Source organism: Sinohyriopsis cumingii, chromosome 6, assembly GCF_028554795.1.
Source record: "Sinohyriopsis cumingii isolate HCF-2022 chromosome 6, ASM2855479v2, whole genome shotgun sequence".
NCBI classification, from domain to species: Eukaryota; Metazoa; Mollusca; class Bivalvia; order Unionida; family Unionidae; genus Sinohyriopsis; species Sinohyriopsis cumingii.
The window spans coordinates 130,958,188-130,977,813 of NC_142966.1; the positions used below are offsets into that span (position 1 = coordinate 130,958,188).

General features: G+C 34.2%; 1 protein-coding gene across 14 annotated transcripts in view; it reads left to right on the forward strand.

Moving 5' to 3' along the window:
• Positions 1–608: 608 nt before the first annotated feature.
• The window catches only part of LOC149797969 (uncharacterized), a 146,803-nt gene continuing 127,785 nt past the window's right edge, over positions 609–19,626 (forward strand). For all 14 annotated transcript variants that reach the window (XR_016421926.1, XR_016421929.1, XR_016421930.1 and 11 more), the window contains exons 1-4: positions 609–697; positions 3,269–3,460; positions 8,677–8,812; positions 9,006–9,248. Coding sequence is in view for 5 of the 14 variants with exons in the window: in XM_089963050.1 (XP_089819176.1) it covers positions 3,377–3,460; positions 8,677–8,812; positions 9,006–9,248 (463 nt within the window). In the remaining 9 variants the exon portion in view is untranslated. The remainder of the gene's footprint in view (positions 698–3,268; positions 3,461–8,676; positions 8,813–9,005; positions 9,249–19,626) is intronic.

The window sequence follows — 19,626 nt, forward strand, 5'->3', positions numbered from 1 at the left end:
GTTTGATGCAATAAAATGTTGGTTTCAGTTTGTCTTTTTTATACGCCAGATCTAATTCACAATAGCTCGAAAGTTATCTCATTTCCCTACCTACTTACCTACCTATTTACCTACCTACCCATCAATCAATCTATCTAACTATCTATCTATCTATCTTGGTTTATTTATTTTTCATCCCCTACATTGGGATTTGATTTGCAAATTACAGCTCTTAGTATGTGGTGTTGAGTTATTATAAATTAAAGTATTCAAAAGGGCTCAAAATATCAAAGGAAATTTCTAAGGCCAATATGTTGTTACATTATTCAAGGTATGTTATTTACAGTGATCGAATAAAAGCAATCTAAAACCAGCCATGCCTATTCCCAAGTTACGAGAAGTAGTATCTACTGATATAAGCACATAACACGAAAACATTAAATCTCCGAACCTCAATGGTTTTGGACTTGCTTTAATTTGGGTACGTTTTGACTTGGTTAGGTTTTGACTTGGGTATGGGTATGTTTTGGCTTGGGTCCATTTTGACTTGGGTACGTTTTGGATTGGGTACGTTTGGACTTGGGTACGTTTTGGATTGAGTACGTTTCGGCATGAGTACGTTTTAACCTGCTTTGTTTTTTACTTAGTCGTCAGCTTGGCTGAAATAGAAACTGCGTATGTAAAACTAGTGATGTCGCTGTCGAAATGCAACACTGATGTAAGTTTGACTAACATCTGTAATAATATTTTCTACTTGGGGTAAATATTTTATTTGTAAATAGCCAATTTTCCTTTTGAGTCGTGTTACTTTTACACATAAAATGCGGCTAGTGAAAGTAGGCTCGTCAGTAGCGAGAACATTCAGTTCGCAGTAATTTTATTCTTCAGTAAATTATGTGGCTGTCTGTATAAAGAAAATACATCACGGCACTTAAATCGTATATACAGTATCTGAGATGAAATCGAACCGAAAATGGAAGAAAAAAAATAAAGTGGGTTTTTTGTTTACAACTACGTGACATTCCCAAAGAATAAAAGAAAAATTAAATTAGGAAATAACCAGTAGCCACTGTTGTTGTTTGTTGTTTGTCCTCAATTCTTGACTGTAAAAATTCTTAAATAAGGGCACTTGTTCTTTTTTTGTGTGTGTGTTTATTAGAAATATGAGCATGAAATTATTACAGTCATCTGACAGTTTAATGTAGGTGAATAATATATATATATATATATATATATATATATATATATATATATATATATATATACATATATATATATATATATTGTAGAAATGAAGAACACTTCTCTTTAAAAGGTCATCAGTGTAACATAGTATCAGATTTTTGCGGTATGATGTGTTAACTCAATATAAAAAATATTGATCTGTAAATCATTGACTAGAGCCATTTTTAGAATAGCTCAAAAATGACATCATGGCCCATTTTTTTGCCAGACCTGGATATAGAAAACTAACATTACGTTAGAAAACTCAGTACCCAGAACCAAAAATTGGAAGTTCTGGGAGCAAACAAGGGCACAGACAAGCAATATTTTGATGTTATACACTATCAGAGGATTTGATTGGGGTCCCTTTAATAAATTCCTTATAAAATTTTATGATTTTTCCACACCACACTTGTTGCTCCATGCATATGTTACATCTACATCATATGCAGATTCACTTACTACAGAGAGTTCTGATTGATCTTGTTCTGTAGTTGTGTATTAATGATAGTGAGAATTATGGGGAGATGCGGCAATGGGACTAAATATTTTGTTTTCTTGGATAATATTGTTTCTTTCCACTATTGTCTAAATGTTTGTCGTTGGAGGAAACACATTAAAGACTATTCTATTGGCACAATTATTATCCATCCATCCATCCATCAAGGTAGAGAAAAATGTGCATTTCTGCATCTCTTTCTTTTTGGTTGGATAATATACATCTATTATTCTGAAGAGTGGACAATATTCACAATAAACCCAGTGTATTTTGGTATTAACATCAGGGTTGATAAACTAGCTAACTGCTGGTCATCATGTCCCTTTGATAAGCAGCATAGCCCTAATTTTTCATGATTTGTCAGTAACTGTATGTAGTGATTGAATTTAGCAATGTGTGTGCTTTGACACAGTATAGAAAGGCTGATTACTTACAGTTTTGCCAAAATACTGTTAAATTATTTTATAATAATTTATCTTTCTCACAGCAAGCTTTAAGTGTGAAAGGTTTGAGTGCATGACTTACCAGTATATTCCTAGCAATTCAATGCCACTTTTTTTGCACATCCTCAGAATTTTATCTTCAAGCTTTAACATTTGACAGAACAATAAATAGCAAGACTTTTGATGAATAAATTGCATTTATTGTTTGATATTTTATTCATCTTTTCAAATTAAATTTGTTTTTAAGTTTTTTTGTTTTTATAACTTTATTATTCATCTGAGGGAAAACTACTGAGATAAATAGTTTCAGAAAAGTTTGCCTGGTAAGAGCTAAGATCTGTATGACTGTTTATCAGTGTAAGAATATGATAAAAATTCAGGGTATCTGTATTTGTGATTAGTAAAGATTATCTTGAAGTAACTTTAAGTATATTCCTGTATATGAAACCATAAATAATACATGAGAATGAAAGCAGCTATTCTGCTTGTTGAGACTCAGATTTCATTAGAGAATTCGACTTTATCAAAGATCATGTAGTGCATGATAAAAAGTTTAATTTATTATATATTCACAATAATTCTTACACTATTATAGAAATTGTGATGGTTCAATTTCCATCTTTGGGCAGTTGTTTTCACATCCTTGTGTCCCTCATGTGGTTAATTTGCCCACCTACAGACATCAACAAAATATGATATTTCAGAAGAAATGCTGGTCACAAAACATAACACATTTTTTTGGATCCCATTTTCAGGATTAAATGGGTCAAGGTTAGTCCAAGGTGGAAGAATAAAATGTCTCATTGTCATCAGGGATCTTGAATTTAGCTTATAATTGAGCTTCCTTAGCAACAGATGAGTGAGGTAGCCATTATATCTTGGTATGATTTGTTTGCGAGATGAGTACATGAGTATGAAGATTTTGTATCCAGGATGAATCCCCCAGGAATTAATGTAAACGTTTAGGTAGGTGTCAAAGTTAAGACAGCCACATAGACACAGTTGAAAGATGAGAAAAACATGCAGACCCTGGCTGGATAGAGTAGTTACTGTTTGATGGATGTGACCTTCACCTGAGAGTTTTCACTGTCTTTGTGATAACTGTAATTTTTATATTTTGCAGTTGAGAAATGGACGTTGAAATCATTGGTATCATTGTGGACAGTGGTGTAGAGGGTTTGTAGATAGAAAAGCTGGATGAAATTCAGTAACTGCTGATTCAACAACTACAATGGCATCAGATTATCTGAAACATTTATCTCCAAAACAGATATGGGAAGAAGAAATCAAGCCTGCAAATATTTTGGTTGTGAAGGTATAATCCCTCTGTGATATTTTCTTGTGGAAGCATGCATAAAGGACAAGATATGGACTCCTTTCTACTTTTTTACTATCTTTTTTCCCAACAAATAATGAAAGATTTTTCATATGAGTTACTCACTCCATCCATATCAGTTCTGACCTTTTATACAAAGGTATTGGTAAATGAGGGCCTTTGTTCAGTCATATGGTTCATTGGTGGATTTAGACAGAGATAGACCTGGCATATGTACCCTGTAAAATTTCCAGAGGTATTGGTCATGGTGGGCAATGACACAAGTTCATTGCCGATTGACCCCAACTGCATTGATGGGGCAGGCATGGTACCCACACCAACTAGCCTTTAAAATGCTCAGAATTGACATACCCAGAGATAAAACTGCAACAAAATATTTAGGTCTTGAGATTGTTACAATAGTTTACAAAACATTCTGTTTTTGTACAACACATATCCATGTACTTTCCCATTTTGACCCTCACACAGATGTTGGAGCCTTATGGTCAGTCCCTGAGGGGAAGGACTTTCCCCAGTCAAATTTCATTTGGGTATATGCAGTCATCTTTTCATGCCAGTATATATATATATATATATATATATATATATATATATATATATATATATATGTAATTACAAATATGGGAAAGGGTATAAGGATAGATCCTAGGGCCTATGTCAGTAACTTGAATACATTTGTCTCTTTCTACTTAGTAAGCACATGTAGGAGTAGGTCTTACCAGTCTCTAGTAGGGCTTACACACATATATTTGAATAATAGGTTTTTTTTTTAAAAGCATGAGCAAATCTTGGGATGGTGTCCAAAGTAGAAGAGAACCCATCGTAAATCAGAAGATTTTAGTTTGGCTGTAAATACAGTAGTATTCATGTGACTGTAAATATTGATGTATTAATTAGCAAGCATTCTAGTGACTGTATGTGTGTGAGTGTGTTTTGGATTTTTAATGTAGCTTTAAAATAAAAATCAGTCATATTGCTACGATGTCTACAGTGTGGCAGTTTATAGTGATGTCTAGCACTGGGGCATCATGCCTGAGACATGTAGCAGCATGTCCCACCCAATCAAATTATCCTGACACCAGGTCAACCAGTCCTAACATTAACCTCCTAATGCTGAGCACCAAGCGAGGCAGTTGCTAGTACCATGTTGACAAGTCTTTGGTATGACGGGGGTGGGTGGGGGTGGTCACACCCACGATCTCCAACATCCCACATTGCATGTTCTCTAGCAAAATAAAATTGACATCTGTCCCCAGAATTACAAATTAACTGTTACAGTAAAACAAGGGAGTGGTGTATCTATACAAAGTACTGCCATGCACTTAAAGAAATGTTTCCTTTTTTGAAAGGAACCAATTCTCATTTATCATTGGTGAAATATGGCTTGTAAAGATGATGTAATTTGTGGAAAGAAAATACCTCAGACACATCTGAAATTGCACCATTTATACATCTTTGATTAAAACATTTCTGGGGGAACACAGTGCCATGCCCACCATTCCCACCCACAAGCAGACTTGTTTGCTACTCATTCATCGGTATAGTCACCTGTTTTATAAAGACATTCAGTTTTGAAAATTTGAGAATGTCTGGCACAATGGGATCTCCAGAGGAGAGGGGATTTCAGTCTATTGAGATAATTGAAAATAAAGGAAAAATAAGGGACCTGAAAACTATTTCACTTTTTATGGTTGTTTACAGAGGTTTCTTTCTTAAGAGGTTTCATTGTATATGCCATATTTGTCAGTTGATTTGTCCACACTTTAACAATTCTATAACTTAGGACTTTGGGTTCTTATGTACCTTTCTGAGCAAGATCTAGCCTTACTGACTGCTTTAATGTTTGCTTTACTGAACTGCCTTACTGACTGGTTTTAACTGAAGGCCATACTGATGGATTTTAGCTGAATGCCTAACTGATTGGTTTACCGACTGCCTTGCTGAATTTCATTTTTGTTGTTGTCAAAAAGTGATAATTTAAAGCAATGTATCAGATTGAGAACAGTGGCAGAGCTTGAACTGATCTTGTCATTATTCAAAAGATTCGTGTTATTTAGTTTAACCTGATCCAACATCAGTTTGATTTGCCATTTAAGTGTGTGTGTGTGTGATTTGGATTTTTAGCATCAGTTTATCAATGTTTCAATCATATTACTATGATGTCTGCAGTGTGTCAGTTTATAGTGATGTCTAGCACTGGGGCATCATGCCACAGACATGTAGCATCATGACCCACCCAGTCACATTATCCTGACACCAGGCCAACCAGTCCTAACACTTAAACCTCTTCATGCTGAACACCTAGCAAGGCAGCTGTTAGTACCATTTTTATGTCTTTGGTATGATTAGCCAGGGTTCACACATGCAATTTCCCACACCCAAGGCAAATGGTCTAACCATTAGGCCACCAGAGCAGTCTGATTTGCCATTGGAAGCTTAAACTTTTGACAATAAAATTTGGTATAAAATAAAAGAGCATTCCTATTTCTTTCATATAGACTCCAGTAAGTAAAATACAGTTCTATAATATAGATTATGTAGTCCAAGGCACATAATGAATGGCTTTTGTTTAGACGTGTTCAGTGTGACATTGTAGTTTAAACTTAGTAAACATGTATTTTATAATAATGACTTTTGGGATGAAGTTGAAGCTGTGACAACATTTGCTTTTTTATTATGCATAAACCTGCAGTCTTTGATTCCTGTTCACTTACAAACAGACGTGTGTATGTGTGTTCTGGATTTTTAACATCGCTTTAAAAAAAATTTGTCTTATCACTACGATGTCAGCAGTGTGACAGTTTATGTAATGTCTTAGCACTGAGGCATCATCAGCAGACTGACCAGTCCTAAAACTTACCTCTTAAAGCTGAGGGACAGGTATGACTCAGCCTGGATTCAAATCCATGACCTCCTGCATCTGAGGTGGATGCTCTAACCACTAGGCCACTGGAGGTATGTATGTATACATAAAAAAGATATATATATATATATATATATATACAGTGGGACCCCGCTATAACACAGTAGTTGGGAGCCATAGAATCCGACCGTGTTATGAACCGAACCGTATTATATGCAACCAAGTCACTTAGCTGAAGAAAATGTACCCCCCCCACAAAAAAATGGGGGGGGGGTAATAAATGCGGGCGGTAAAATACGTGCTTCGTCGGCACAATTGCTATCTTGAATTAATGCATATTAAATGAGAAATACACCTGTAGTGAAAAGAGAGAAGACATCATATAATAGTTTACTTTATTTAGAGAACCATGAATTGGTACATATACGTGAATACTGTTTATATATAAATGTCTAATGTATAGCATGATCAGATTATCAACGAAGTGTACTCACCTGCGAACCTCATATACATTGAATCCACAATGCAAGTGATTCCATCAAAAATATGCATACACAGCTTTAAAATATTCATTAATTTTGTAACAGGTCATATTGGTCTGAATTCAGAGGAAAAACAGCACAATCACGTAACGAATGTCGAAGCACATTTACTTTGAAGTACTTTCGAAGTCAGTAAAAGTTAGTTTGCGTTTTAAGCCGCCGTTGGCATAAACTTTTTCCCTACAAAATGTAAACTTTCACAGCACAGTTAAAGTGTTCCAGTCACGTTGGAAAATGCAAAAATCCATCAGATTCCATCACTTTTATTTAAGTTTGGTACTGACTTCCTTTGAAGAAAACTTCTTTTCTGGTATTGAAAGATTGTAGTCGGCTTTCTTTGATGAAGGGTGCATGTGCTTTTGAAGTTGCCGCTAAAGAACAGCTTTGGAGAACCAAACGAATGCCCATTTCTTATTGTGGCGGCAACATCAAATAATTGTATTACATGATTGAGACGGGGATTTTTTCCATTTGCTGAGTACATTTTCATAACAGTCGGTGCTTCATAGGTAATCTGTTTCCTTTGAAATTTCAGCAAACTGTTTTATCTGGATACATTTTTAAAAGGAATTGGCCATCGTTTAGACTATTCTAGTTACTGTCCCTCCATGCCTACTGAATAAACCAATAAAATTCTTATTTTTTTTTGTTTTTACATTTATGGTAGCAGTGTGATGCTGCCTTCTACGCATGCGTCTGAAAATTAACAAAGGGTCAACGGCCGATAGAGACGCAATTGTTCTGATGACATGGATTATTACAGAAAACGTGAGTGTTTTGAAGGATTTAATTCTGAGTAAAAAGAAGAGGAATTTTACTTACCATCCACACACAAATGCCAGTCTTTGTGAATATATTCATTACTAGCGAGCGGCTGAAATTCCAATGAAAGACAGATTACGAGAGAATGCCTTGTCCAGTTGATCTCAGTTACCAGAAATGCCAACAACAAAAAATCGGATATTTCACAACATACAGAACTCATGCTAGATGTCAGGATAAGCGGATTATGATATAACAATGCACTGTTTAGATGGTTTGTCAGTATAGACAAAGAATTTGTTTATGTAACAATAGATAAATTTCAGTGCATTTTATATCTAGTTTGCAGCTTCCTTTCATGGGGCCTCTGAATTTCTGCAATTTAAACCATTGGTTGTATATAAAAGTTTAAACAGCCAACTATGTCGCCAACAAATAAAAAAAGCCACATGGTATGTTTTGCAGCCAATAAGAAAAAACAATCCAAGTTTGCGACATTGGCGAAGACCTACGCGATCCCAGAATAAACTTTTTATGCGTTTTTTCTTCTTCTTACTTTTAAGAAGAAAGAAAATGTACTTTTTCGTGTACGAGAAAAATACTTTTTCGTTTACGAGAAAAATACATATAAAATTTCAAGAGCCAAGCCACAATCGTCATGCATTTTTTATTCATACGCGATCTCTATCCCAAAATGATAAGCAACTTTTTACGGTTTTTTTCGTACTTTTTAAGACACTTTTTTGTGCACAATAAAAATACATGTATATGAAATTTCGGGAGCCACGCCATGACCGCGTTATATCCGAATATAACGGAGCGCATTATAGCAGGGTCACACTGTATATATATTGGTATTTTTAATTAAGCATGAAGTTCTTAACTTTTTATAGGACAAAAACTGCACATATATGAACACATGTTAGATAATGATGAAAAACCATAGCATATATAACTGTAAGAAAATGGATGTTTTCATACCAGTTATCAAAGGTGTAAATATCTTTTGATTTTCCTTTTTTTTATAGAATATATCTTCGACCATAACAGAGGAGACTTTACAGAACTACTTGGAGATTGTGACAGGGAAAGACCTTACTTCGTTGTACTTTTATCCAGTTGTGACCAGCATTTGCTTAGCCGTTTTCAGGAATGAAGTAGCAGGTGTGTATTTCTCAAGACTAAAAATCTCAGGGATAGTAACTCAGGTGGATATGAAAGTTCATCATATTGTCGGCAATGATTAGCTAAATTCGTTACTACTGTTGTTTAGATACATTAGTATATTACTAATTGTATAATTGTTAAATGATTTCATACTTTTGAATTAGTAAGCATTTTCATTTCATGATTTAAGACCTGGAAGAAGTCCAGAAGAAAGCTAAAAGAAAACAACTTGAGAAGACAATATTAGAGTTACTTCCCCTTGGTGGCATTGGCGGTCTCCTTCTGACAAATATATCAGGACCTGTTGGAGATGATGGGCTAACTTTATACTTTGAGAGTAGAAAATGTGGAAGCCAAGGTGCAGATGTAAAGGATTGTAAACAGTTGATGGATTTGAAAATTGCTGTCATAAAGATGAATGCTTCTCAAGAGGGTGAGTGAATCTATCTGTCTATTTATCTATCTATCTATATATCTGTCTATCTATCTGTCTGTCTGTCTGTGCATCTTACAGTTTTTCATTTTGTACCTGTGAAGTATTTACTTAATTTTAAAGTCCATGTTGATAGAAATTTCCCCAGGACAAAGTGACAAAAAGCCAAGATTTGTCTTAAGTGATTTGAAATGGACAGTGCCAGATTGTCCATTAAGCACACCAAGCTCGTGCCTAGGGCAGCAGCCCAACATGGGTACCAGAAAAAATTCAAATTAATTTGAAAATTATATATGACCATTTTGATCTCCATGTATGAATATTTTGATTTGGAATGATGGCAACACTGGTATTTTCCCACCTTTTTAGCTTTTAATATTGTTTTTTTGTGTTTCACATTTTGTAGAAAGGGGATAGGGGTGGCACCATAATCATTTCAGTGCTTAGGGTCCTGATAGGCTTTAATCTGGCACTGGAAATGGAGTATGGATCCATGTGTTTGGGATAAAGTACAGCTGTAATAAATTAGGAACATTTTTTCAGGAGCAAATACCTTAAGTTGGGAAATTTTGAAATAATTTCATTGTAATGAAGGCTGTCTATAAAACTCAAGAAAGCTTCTAGTAATGACCCTTATTATAATTACTACATGCTTACATAGCAAGATACTCCAAGGCTCTCATTCATTTCTCGTTTCTGTACGAAATTATATGGCTGTGTCATAGGCATACTACTGCACCTAAAAGATGGGTGCCCGTTGGTTTCTCTAGAATATCAGAAACCACTGTAATACTAGCATATCTTAGGGGTAATACTAGTGTATGCAAGGCATACACAGAGGTGAATTATTAGTACGCCTGTATTCAAATACATCAATGCAATAAGGTGTTTACAAGTGTAAATCACAGGCATAAAGCACATCAAAGTACAGGTGTATATTACAGGCGTGAACTATACCAAAGTACCGGTTTATGTTACAGACATAACTCACATGGGTCATTCATACCAGAGTACCAGCATATATTACAGGTGTAAATCATTCCAAAGTATAGGTGTATATTACAGGCATAAAGCTAACCCAAAGTAACAGCTGTAAAACATTGGTATAAATCAAACCCTAAATACAGGCGTATTTTATACATTTCAAATACATGCAAATTATGCAAGAGGCACATTATTTGAAAAATGTGCACACAGCTAATTTACTTATGAATCAATGACCACAGACAAAATAGATGCACAGTGTAATTGATTTTAATGACCTCATAACACAAATACAGCTTTATGTTCAGAATCATTCATAGCAATATGGCCATGTTAACTGCCTTTGTCTGCTTAACAAAGTTGTATTTTATTGTTCTGCACTCATTAAGTTTTGTCTTCATTTTTTTGTTAAATAGCTAACAGTTTCAGTCAAAGCATCATTCAAATCAGTGGGTTTGGTAGTCCACATTTACTACATCATGCACTCACATATTCTGAAATAAAGATATATGTGGTAAGAAAATGAGTTTCATTCATTTAAGGAAGAATGTAGAAATATTAATTTTTACTTTATATATCTGATTTCAATTTGAAGTGTATACATTATGAAAATTCATGGTTTATTTTGTTGTTTAAAGGCACATTATACACGTTATTCGCTGTATGATGTCAAGGAAATGGGAGCTAAGTACTTTCTTATGGATACACCAAGGCAGCTGACCTAGTTGGGTACTGAACCCATGACTCCTGGATTATAAGGATGACACAACCACCAAGCTGCAGTGGCTCACTTTTCAAAACTAAGTCATATTTTAGTATATCAACTCTAACAAATTTTAAATTAAAAAAAGGTTTGGGATTTGGTGGTTTTACAGAACAGCAACATGTTTAATGCTGTATTGTGCTGAAGGAAAAGAAAGTGTCTTGGCCAAGGATGCATACTGTAGGTGATCCAGTGAATGTGAATCAAACTCCCACAATGATGTCATCACCTTAACCAATAAGCCACCATTTTTCAAAAAGAGGGACAATAATCAGTTAAATCAATTATTTCTTTGAATATTATTAACATATGCAGAGAAAGTATCTATTACTGAAATATCATTTTTATTTGCTGCTAAATATCATTCATTAAATATGAAATATTTCTAATAAAAACAAAAACAAATTTTACAAATAAATAATTGAAAACAAAACTTTTACATATTGTGGATAAATATGCTCATTAATTATATATCTCACCTGTACATGCTGATATGCATGTTTTGTCTGAGGGAGACCTTAGATCTCCTTCCTTAGATTTCAGCATCCCTTGACCTCAGGAAAGGGCCATTTAATTGTCAGTAAACACCAATGGCAGCAGCTTTCTTATGAGGGCATATCATGGACAGCTTGTTTTCTTGGCATGGTTCAAGGCTTTCCTCAATCTGATACTATCCACCATGACATAATAAGAACTAAGGAGTTTTGTTTTCTGAAAATGTCAAAGAATTGTTTGAAAGTATTAATAGCAAACTTTTAGAAATAACTGATCAAACTTAAAAAGTGTGTTGTATTATTTTACAAACTATTCTACATAGGTTTGAGATATTGTAACTTAGGCAACAAATAATATCAACATATTTCTCATTTTCAAAATATTTTAGGAGTCTTTATTAATATAAAATGTTAGAAGTAGGTCATATAGTCCGAGTTTCTCTGACCCTTGTCTCCCTATTTTTGATATTTGGAGATTTATGTTGGGATGTAGGGTCAGAGTCCATTCCCTATCGAAAAGTTGGAATTCGCCAGCACCATTTTGGTGTCGGCATGGGGTAGCCGCTTACTAGCTGGCCCAGCAAACTTGAACGACCTTTCATCGAGATATACCTGCATGAAATCGATAAAAATATGATTTATGTTCTCAAACATCGTGAGCATAGCATTCATGTCTTTTTTCCACGGACAGACGAGGTGGAAGTACATTGTTGCTGAAATTTGACCTGTATCTGGCCATTTGCATTCTGAGTCACATGACTACACAACTCTCGCAACCTGCATGCCAATGACATCAGAGGTCATATAGTCACAATTTCTGAGAAAATAAATTATATTCCAATCAATTTTGTGCAGGTATCTTTTAATGAAATGTCGTTCAAGTTTGCTGGGCCGGCTAGTAAGCGGCTGCCTCATGCCGACACCAAATGTGTTGGTGAATTCCAACTTTTCGATAGAGACTGGACTCTGACCCTACACCCCAACATAAATGTCCAAATATCAAAAATGAGGTGGCAAGGGTCAGAGAAAACTCGGACTATAGGTCATAGTGACCAAGGTTTGGTGAGCTGTGCATTTTCCATCTCATGATGCTCCCAGTTGTAGAAATGTGCTTTAAATTAAGGTGATTAGTGTTGCAGGCTACATTTTATTAGTTATCAGTGAAATTCGTACAAGTACGTGTACATGAAAGGGCCTTGTTGCAGTTCTACAGAAATCAGCAATTTATATGTACATGATCGGGCAGTGATGTGTACATCATTGTGACATCAGCATATTTAAATAGTTGAAATTTGTGTGCTTCATGGGAGCAATATTCTTGTGCTAAAAATGCATCATTTGGATGCAATTTATGTAAAGATGGCAGCCAGTGGTGGCCGAGTGGTCTAAAGCACTCGCCTTTACCAATCGCTGACCTCGCACCACTGTATCCAAAAGGTTTGAATCTCTGGCTCAGTCAATGTGGATATATAAGAAAGCGTTCCAGTATCTTCCCATGGGTTGGTGGTCCTTGATGGGGTTTTCCCAGGTTTTTTGTCTTCCAGTTATACTGGCTACCATTTTTAGCCTATTTTGTTCTGAGAAACTCAAAACAACAAAATGTACCTAATAATTAATTATTTAAGAATAACAATATTATCACATAAAATTTTCTGGAGTGCTTCATTTAAGTGTTTCATCCCCCAGGTTTGAACGCTATTACAAACATTAGTGCTAAGTTAAATGTATGTTATCACTATGTTATATTACAGCATGGACAAAGATGAGAGATAAATGACCACTTGCATGTGCTCTTTTCAATGGACAAACATAGTGTAACCCTGCCTGCATCGGAAAGTGGGGACAAAGATGAAGTCCCCAAAGTTGGTGATTCCTGTGCATGCTCTTTTGTGGTGACCTTCTTGGTGATGAATAAGTGGCATTGGCCATTGTCCACACTATTGCTGTTGGTAGTGGCAGGATTAGACGTTGCTGCTTCTCTGGTTGCTGATGACTGTGTGAGTTGTCATTGGCTACTGATCATTTGGTCATCATTGCTGGAGTCTTGATACAGGCTGACATCTTCATAGTTCCTTTCTAAGATGGCCTCATGGGCTTTCATTGCCTGTGTTAAAGCAGATGGGACATTTCCATTGGGCATTTTTTGGGTGTTTTGTGAGAGTTTATGAAGAGAAGAGGGTGCTTCTAGTGTATAGCATATTAGTTCCTCCTCTGATATTATTTTCCCATGGAGTTGCTGTGTACAGTTCCCTTGCATATTATGTACCTTGAAGTAAAAAATTGAATAAATTGATTTATTCCATCAAATAATCAAAAATATATGGAAATATCTTTGATAAACAAATGGTTTGAAGTTCCTTTGAACAATGCCTCATCCATGTAATTTTCTGTTTACAGTATCAATTCCCTATTTGTTGATTGTATTTGTTACTTCCCTTTCAGGCAAGGTAAAAGTAATTCTTATATATATATATATATATATATATATATATAGCTGAGAGAACATTTTTTCAATTCTAAAGATGATCTTGAAAAAATAAGTTTTAATCATTTTATATGAAATAGTGATTTTGCTCAATATGCACAAGAATTTACTGTTGTATATTTTATCATTTTACTGTAACATGTATCCATTTAAAATGGATAGCTAAACAAGAAAATACCAACAACCTTGCAGCGAAAAGAAAGAAACTTGTTTTATACCAAAAGAAGGAAGTATTTACTGTCTAATCTGATGTTGTTATGCACACTCTATTTGACTCATGAACTGGTAAGTTACATAATCTCTGATAGCTCATATGGTACAGCACGTGTTTCAGAATAGAGGGATCAAAGGTTTGAAATCCTGAACATGATTTGATGCCCTCATAATATAAACTCTTTGAAACTATGAATTAATGTGTACAAGTATGGAGTCCTGTGAATATATTTAACTAGTATACAAAATATATTGATTTCACTAGTATTTAGGTAAAAGGCATTAATTTACAGTGTTCTTACAGTCTTTGTAGGTCTTTGAAAGTTTGGGGAAAATGAGGTAGCAATTTCAAGGCCTTGAAAGTCTGGGAAAATCAAGCAGATTACCATGAGGTCTTTAAAAGTCTTTGAAAATTTAAATAAACCCAAACATTTTAATTTCTTTACATAATCACAAATAAAATTTTCCAAGGTTGCTAGATTCAGATGAAGTCGAGTTTTCCTGATTTCTTTCTTTTGATTAACTATAGTTTGAATTTCATCATTAAACAATATTGTAGTGTTCTGCATTTGTTGTGTTCTCATATAACCTAACTAGTTAGCGAAAATAGGTCTTGGAAATCTATGTTTGTGGTCTTTCAGAGTTTGGGAAAAGTCTTTGAATTTATCATTCAGAATTCTGGATGAACCCTGGTTTACATAGCTACTACTGAAATCACTATATTTTTTTTATGTCAGTATTTGTTTGTATCTACAGATCACAAGGATTCTCATCTACTGTCTGTACTTCACTCTATTATATTTTATTATGAAGTCAAAAGGCTAAGCATGACAAGACCAGTGCTGCTCACAATGGTCCTGCTTTTAAGATCAATATAATTAAAAGTCCTTTCCATTTCTATATATTTGAAAAAGAAAAAAAAAGCATTTTGCATCATCTGTCATTTACAGAAGAATAAATATCTCAAAGCACTCCCAAGTTTCCTTGGGCACAGTTCCCATCAACATCAAAATGATTGCACATGGCAGAAAGGTAGGACTGAAAGGTGGAATAATGTCAGGATGTTTGTTGATAGAATTGGAATATATATATATATATATATATATATGAACTAAGTGTCAAGCAAAACACACACACACAGACATACATATTCATGAATGTTATTTGTTGAATCTTTTCTTACACAATATGGCATTGATATTACAGGATACATAGCTGCAGTGTATTTCTGTATCAAGTGATTGTGTTTTATATTATGCTTTTAATAGAAACATTTAAAACGGATTTTGCAAATGCTTTTAAATAGATAAAATTTGAGTGATTACTTTGTTTGTTAAGAGATAAGGCAAACCTGGTAACTTTGTTCCCTCTGGATATATAGTCTTATTAATATCCTGTTGTATGACCCACCATGTTTCTGTGAATCATTGCAGACGGTAGGAGGGCAGAACAACTGGTTAACGAATACTCTCTGGAGCATTTCTTGGCTGGTTTTACAGGCTGCAGAAGCCTACATTTTCTGCTTCTCAGCCTTATTGATGATGGTGTCACCTTTTATTTTATCTTCTAATACATCTTCATTTTCCTGCCTATTTCTGTGTTTTACTTTCATTCAATTTCTCGGTCTCTATTCTCTTCCTATTTCCAGCTGCAGGAAGATCTTCAGTGTTGTTTGACATGTCTAGCTCGAACATATCATCTGGAACTTCTCCTTCATACTTTGCTTGAAAGACTTAACAGATTCATAAGCCCCTTGGAAAACTTCTTGAGCATTGCTTCATTTTTTAAAACAATTAATCTTTTATTAATGTCTTTTATATCATGTTTGTTTTTTATACCTTTTTTTCTTTTACCAGGAAAGTGATTTTAAATGATTTTGATCTATAAATTTGAATCCATTAAAGTGGCAAAAAAAGGTATATGCACTGTTGCATCATGAATCATAATAACTCTCTCAGCACACATGCAGCAGTGGCAAATTTTGACTCTTCTGGTTAAGCACCATTGCACTTTTCCAACTGTAATCTGTTTTATTTAACAAGCATCAGAAGGGTATTTTGAAAAAAAAGTTTATAATATTTTGATGAAAAAAGTTGCTTAAGTTCATAAAACTTTGTTCTTAAAATGTTAAACATCTGAACCAACAATTTCTCACACTGGAAATTTTCTTTACTCAGCTTATAATGGCTGCTAACCTAAGTGCTTATGGCCAGAATTTCTCATAATGGATAATACTTAATAATGTATTTACTTGCGTATCTGCAAAGTACACACTTATTTTATGATAATGCCATAATTAGTATTCATGATTACTAAACCCAGAGAAGAAAACTGAGATGTAACTTGATGACAGTGACAATCAATGAATAGTGTGATTATGTGCAAAGTGTACATACGTTTTTACATACCAACTATTTTTACTATAACTCCACTGAAGAACGTGCAACCACCATTTCATCTCCACTTCTCCTTTATAGTGAGATCAGTCTTCATTTTCAGAGAAAAATTGCTTTGTGATAGAACAATAAGGTTTTATTTTCATGAATGTAAATACAAGCAGATATTTTGTATGTTTGGAAAATGCTAGTCTGTTAGAGTTCAAATTGATGGTTTCAAAGTTTGAACCAATGACCGCATTGTGGGATTCGTGGGTTCTCCGAAAGAGTCATGAGTATTTTTAAACAAGCTTCCATTGTTGAATGGATTCAGTGCCAATCAACATTTTACTCAATTTGTGAAATGTATGCAATGTAAATTTATGTCTTTGAGGTAATGATATAGTACTTTCAATAACTGGATCAATCTAAATGCTGTTTCAAGAATTAACGTACCTACTTAATGTGGCCTCACACTCTGACCTTAATCTTGATGAAACAAACTGCTTTGGCCTCATGTCATAGCAAGTTGCTGCAGTTTGTTATAGTTTAGGACTGATGTATTTTTGTAATTGTTTGTGGAAAAGCTTAGAATTTTAAGAAGAAAGTTTTATGAACTTAAGAAAATATTTATTCAAAATACCCTTGTGGTGCTTTGTTAAATATCATATTACAGTCTGACCATTGCAATGGTGCTTTACCAGAACAGTCACAATTTGCCACTGATGCATGTGTGCTCAGACAATTATTACTATTTCTGCATGTACAGAGTTTTGCCACTTTGCTTTTATTGTTTTATATTTATAGATTAAAATCATTACAATTCATTTCTTGGTAAAAGAAGAAAAAATTATGTAAAGAGTCAAACATGAGATAAAAGACATGTATAAAAGATAAACTGTTTTGAAAGTGAAGCAGTGCTCATTAAATTTTCCAAGGAAGCTTATGAATCTGTTTGCATGTCCTTCAAGCCAAAGTATAAAGGAGAAATTCCAGTCGATATGTTTGAGTTTGACATGACATACAACATTGAAGATCTTCCTGGAAATAGGAAGAGAAAAGAGAAATAATAAAGGAAAGTAAAACAAAGAAAGTGGTTGTTAATGAAGTTGCAAAGTAGAAAAGAATAAAAGGTGAAACTAGCATCAAATATGGCTAAGAAGCAGAAAATGAAGGCTTCTGCAGCCTGTAAAACCAGCTAAGAAATGCTCCAGATAATATTCATTAACAAGTTTTCCAGTCCTTCCTCCATCTGCAGTGATTCACTTGAAGATACACCACTCACAGAAACATGGAGGGTCATAGAACATGACCTTAACAAGACTACATATCCGGAGAGAACAAAGTTACCTTATCTCTTAAAAAATGTTAATCATTAAAAGTTTATCTATTTAAAACTATTTTCAAAACCCCATTTTTAATTTGGATGCTTACTATTTAATACAGTCACTCCATACAAAAAGAAATTCAACTATATATCCTGCAGTTTGTGTATATCGATGCCATATTATGTATAAAGAGTGTCAACAAATAACACTGATATATATATATATATATATATATATATATATATAATGTGTGTGTGTGTGTGTGTTTTGCTTGATATTTAGTCCATCAACAAATGTCCAGATGTTATTCTGCCTTTTAATAAATCCAGACGTTCAGTCCTTCCATTTTGCCATGCGCGGTCAATTTGATGTTGATGGGGACTGTGACCATATCAAAGTTAGAGTGCTTTGAGGTAATTATTCTTCTTTAAATGTCAGCTGATGCAAAATGTTTTGTTTTCTTTTTTATAATATATAGAAATGGAAAGAACTTTCAATTATTTTGCTATTAAAAGCAAGCCCATACTGAGCTGCACATATCTTCCTAATGTTTGTCATGTCATGCTTAGACTTTTGATTTCATAATCAAATAGAATAGAATGAAGTGATGTACAGACAGCAGCTGAGAATACATGTGATATGTTGATACAAACAAGTACTTGGTGACAAGAAATATAGTGATTCACTAATAGTAACATAAATAATACTTTTCTACCTAAATACTAGTGAAATCGCTATATTTTGTATAGTTAAACACATGGAAAGGATTCCATACTTGTACACATTTATTCACAGTTTCAAAAAATTAATATTCTGAGGTCATCAAATCACATCTTCAGGGTTTCAAACCTTGGACACCTCTACCCTGAAACAAGTGCTGTACCATATGAGCTATCATAGATTATGGAACTGATCAGTTTATGAGTCAAACAGAGTGTACATATCAAGATCATATTAGACATTAAGCTCTTCCTTCTTTTGGTATGACACAAGTTGCTTTCTTTTCTCTGCAAGGTTGTTGGTATTTTTATGTTCAGCTATCCATTTTAAATGGATACATGTTACAGTAAAATGATAAAGTATACAACTATAACTTATTGTACATTTTGAGGAAATTCATTGTTTCATATAGACTGATTAACACCTACTTTTAAATCATTTTTAAACTTTAAAAAAAAAGTTCTTTCAGCTATATTCATATAGTAAGTTGTCTATTATTATAATTACCTTCCTTGCCAGAAAGGGAAGTAACAAATACAATCGGCAAATAGGGAATTAATCTTGTAAACCAAAGATTACATGAATCAGGCATTATTTATAACAACGTTTTAACATAGTTCTTTTTTCGAACACTTCCATATATGTTTGATTATTTGATAGAATAAACCTATTTATTCCATTTATTTTATTTCAAGTTATATAATACTCAAGAGAACTCTTCACAGCAGTCTACTCAGTGGGAAATAATTTGTTTGTGTCATAGGAGCGATTGTACTACACACTTAGAAGCTCCCTCAACACTTCATAATCCATCACAAAACACCCAAAACATGCCCAGTGGAAATGTCCAAACTGCTGTGACACAAGCAAAGAAAAAACATAATGTGTCAATGGAAGGAACTATGAAGATGTCAGCCTCTATCAGGACTCCTGTAATTATGAGTCACCCTCTATCAGGACTCCTGTAATTATGAGCAAATAAATAGTTGTCAAATGACAACTCACACAGTCGTCAG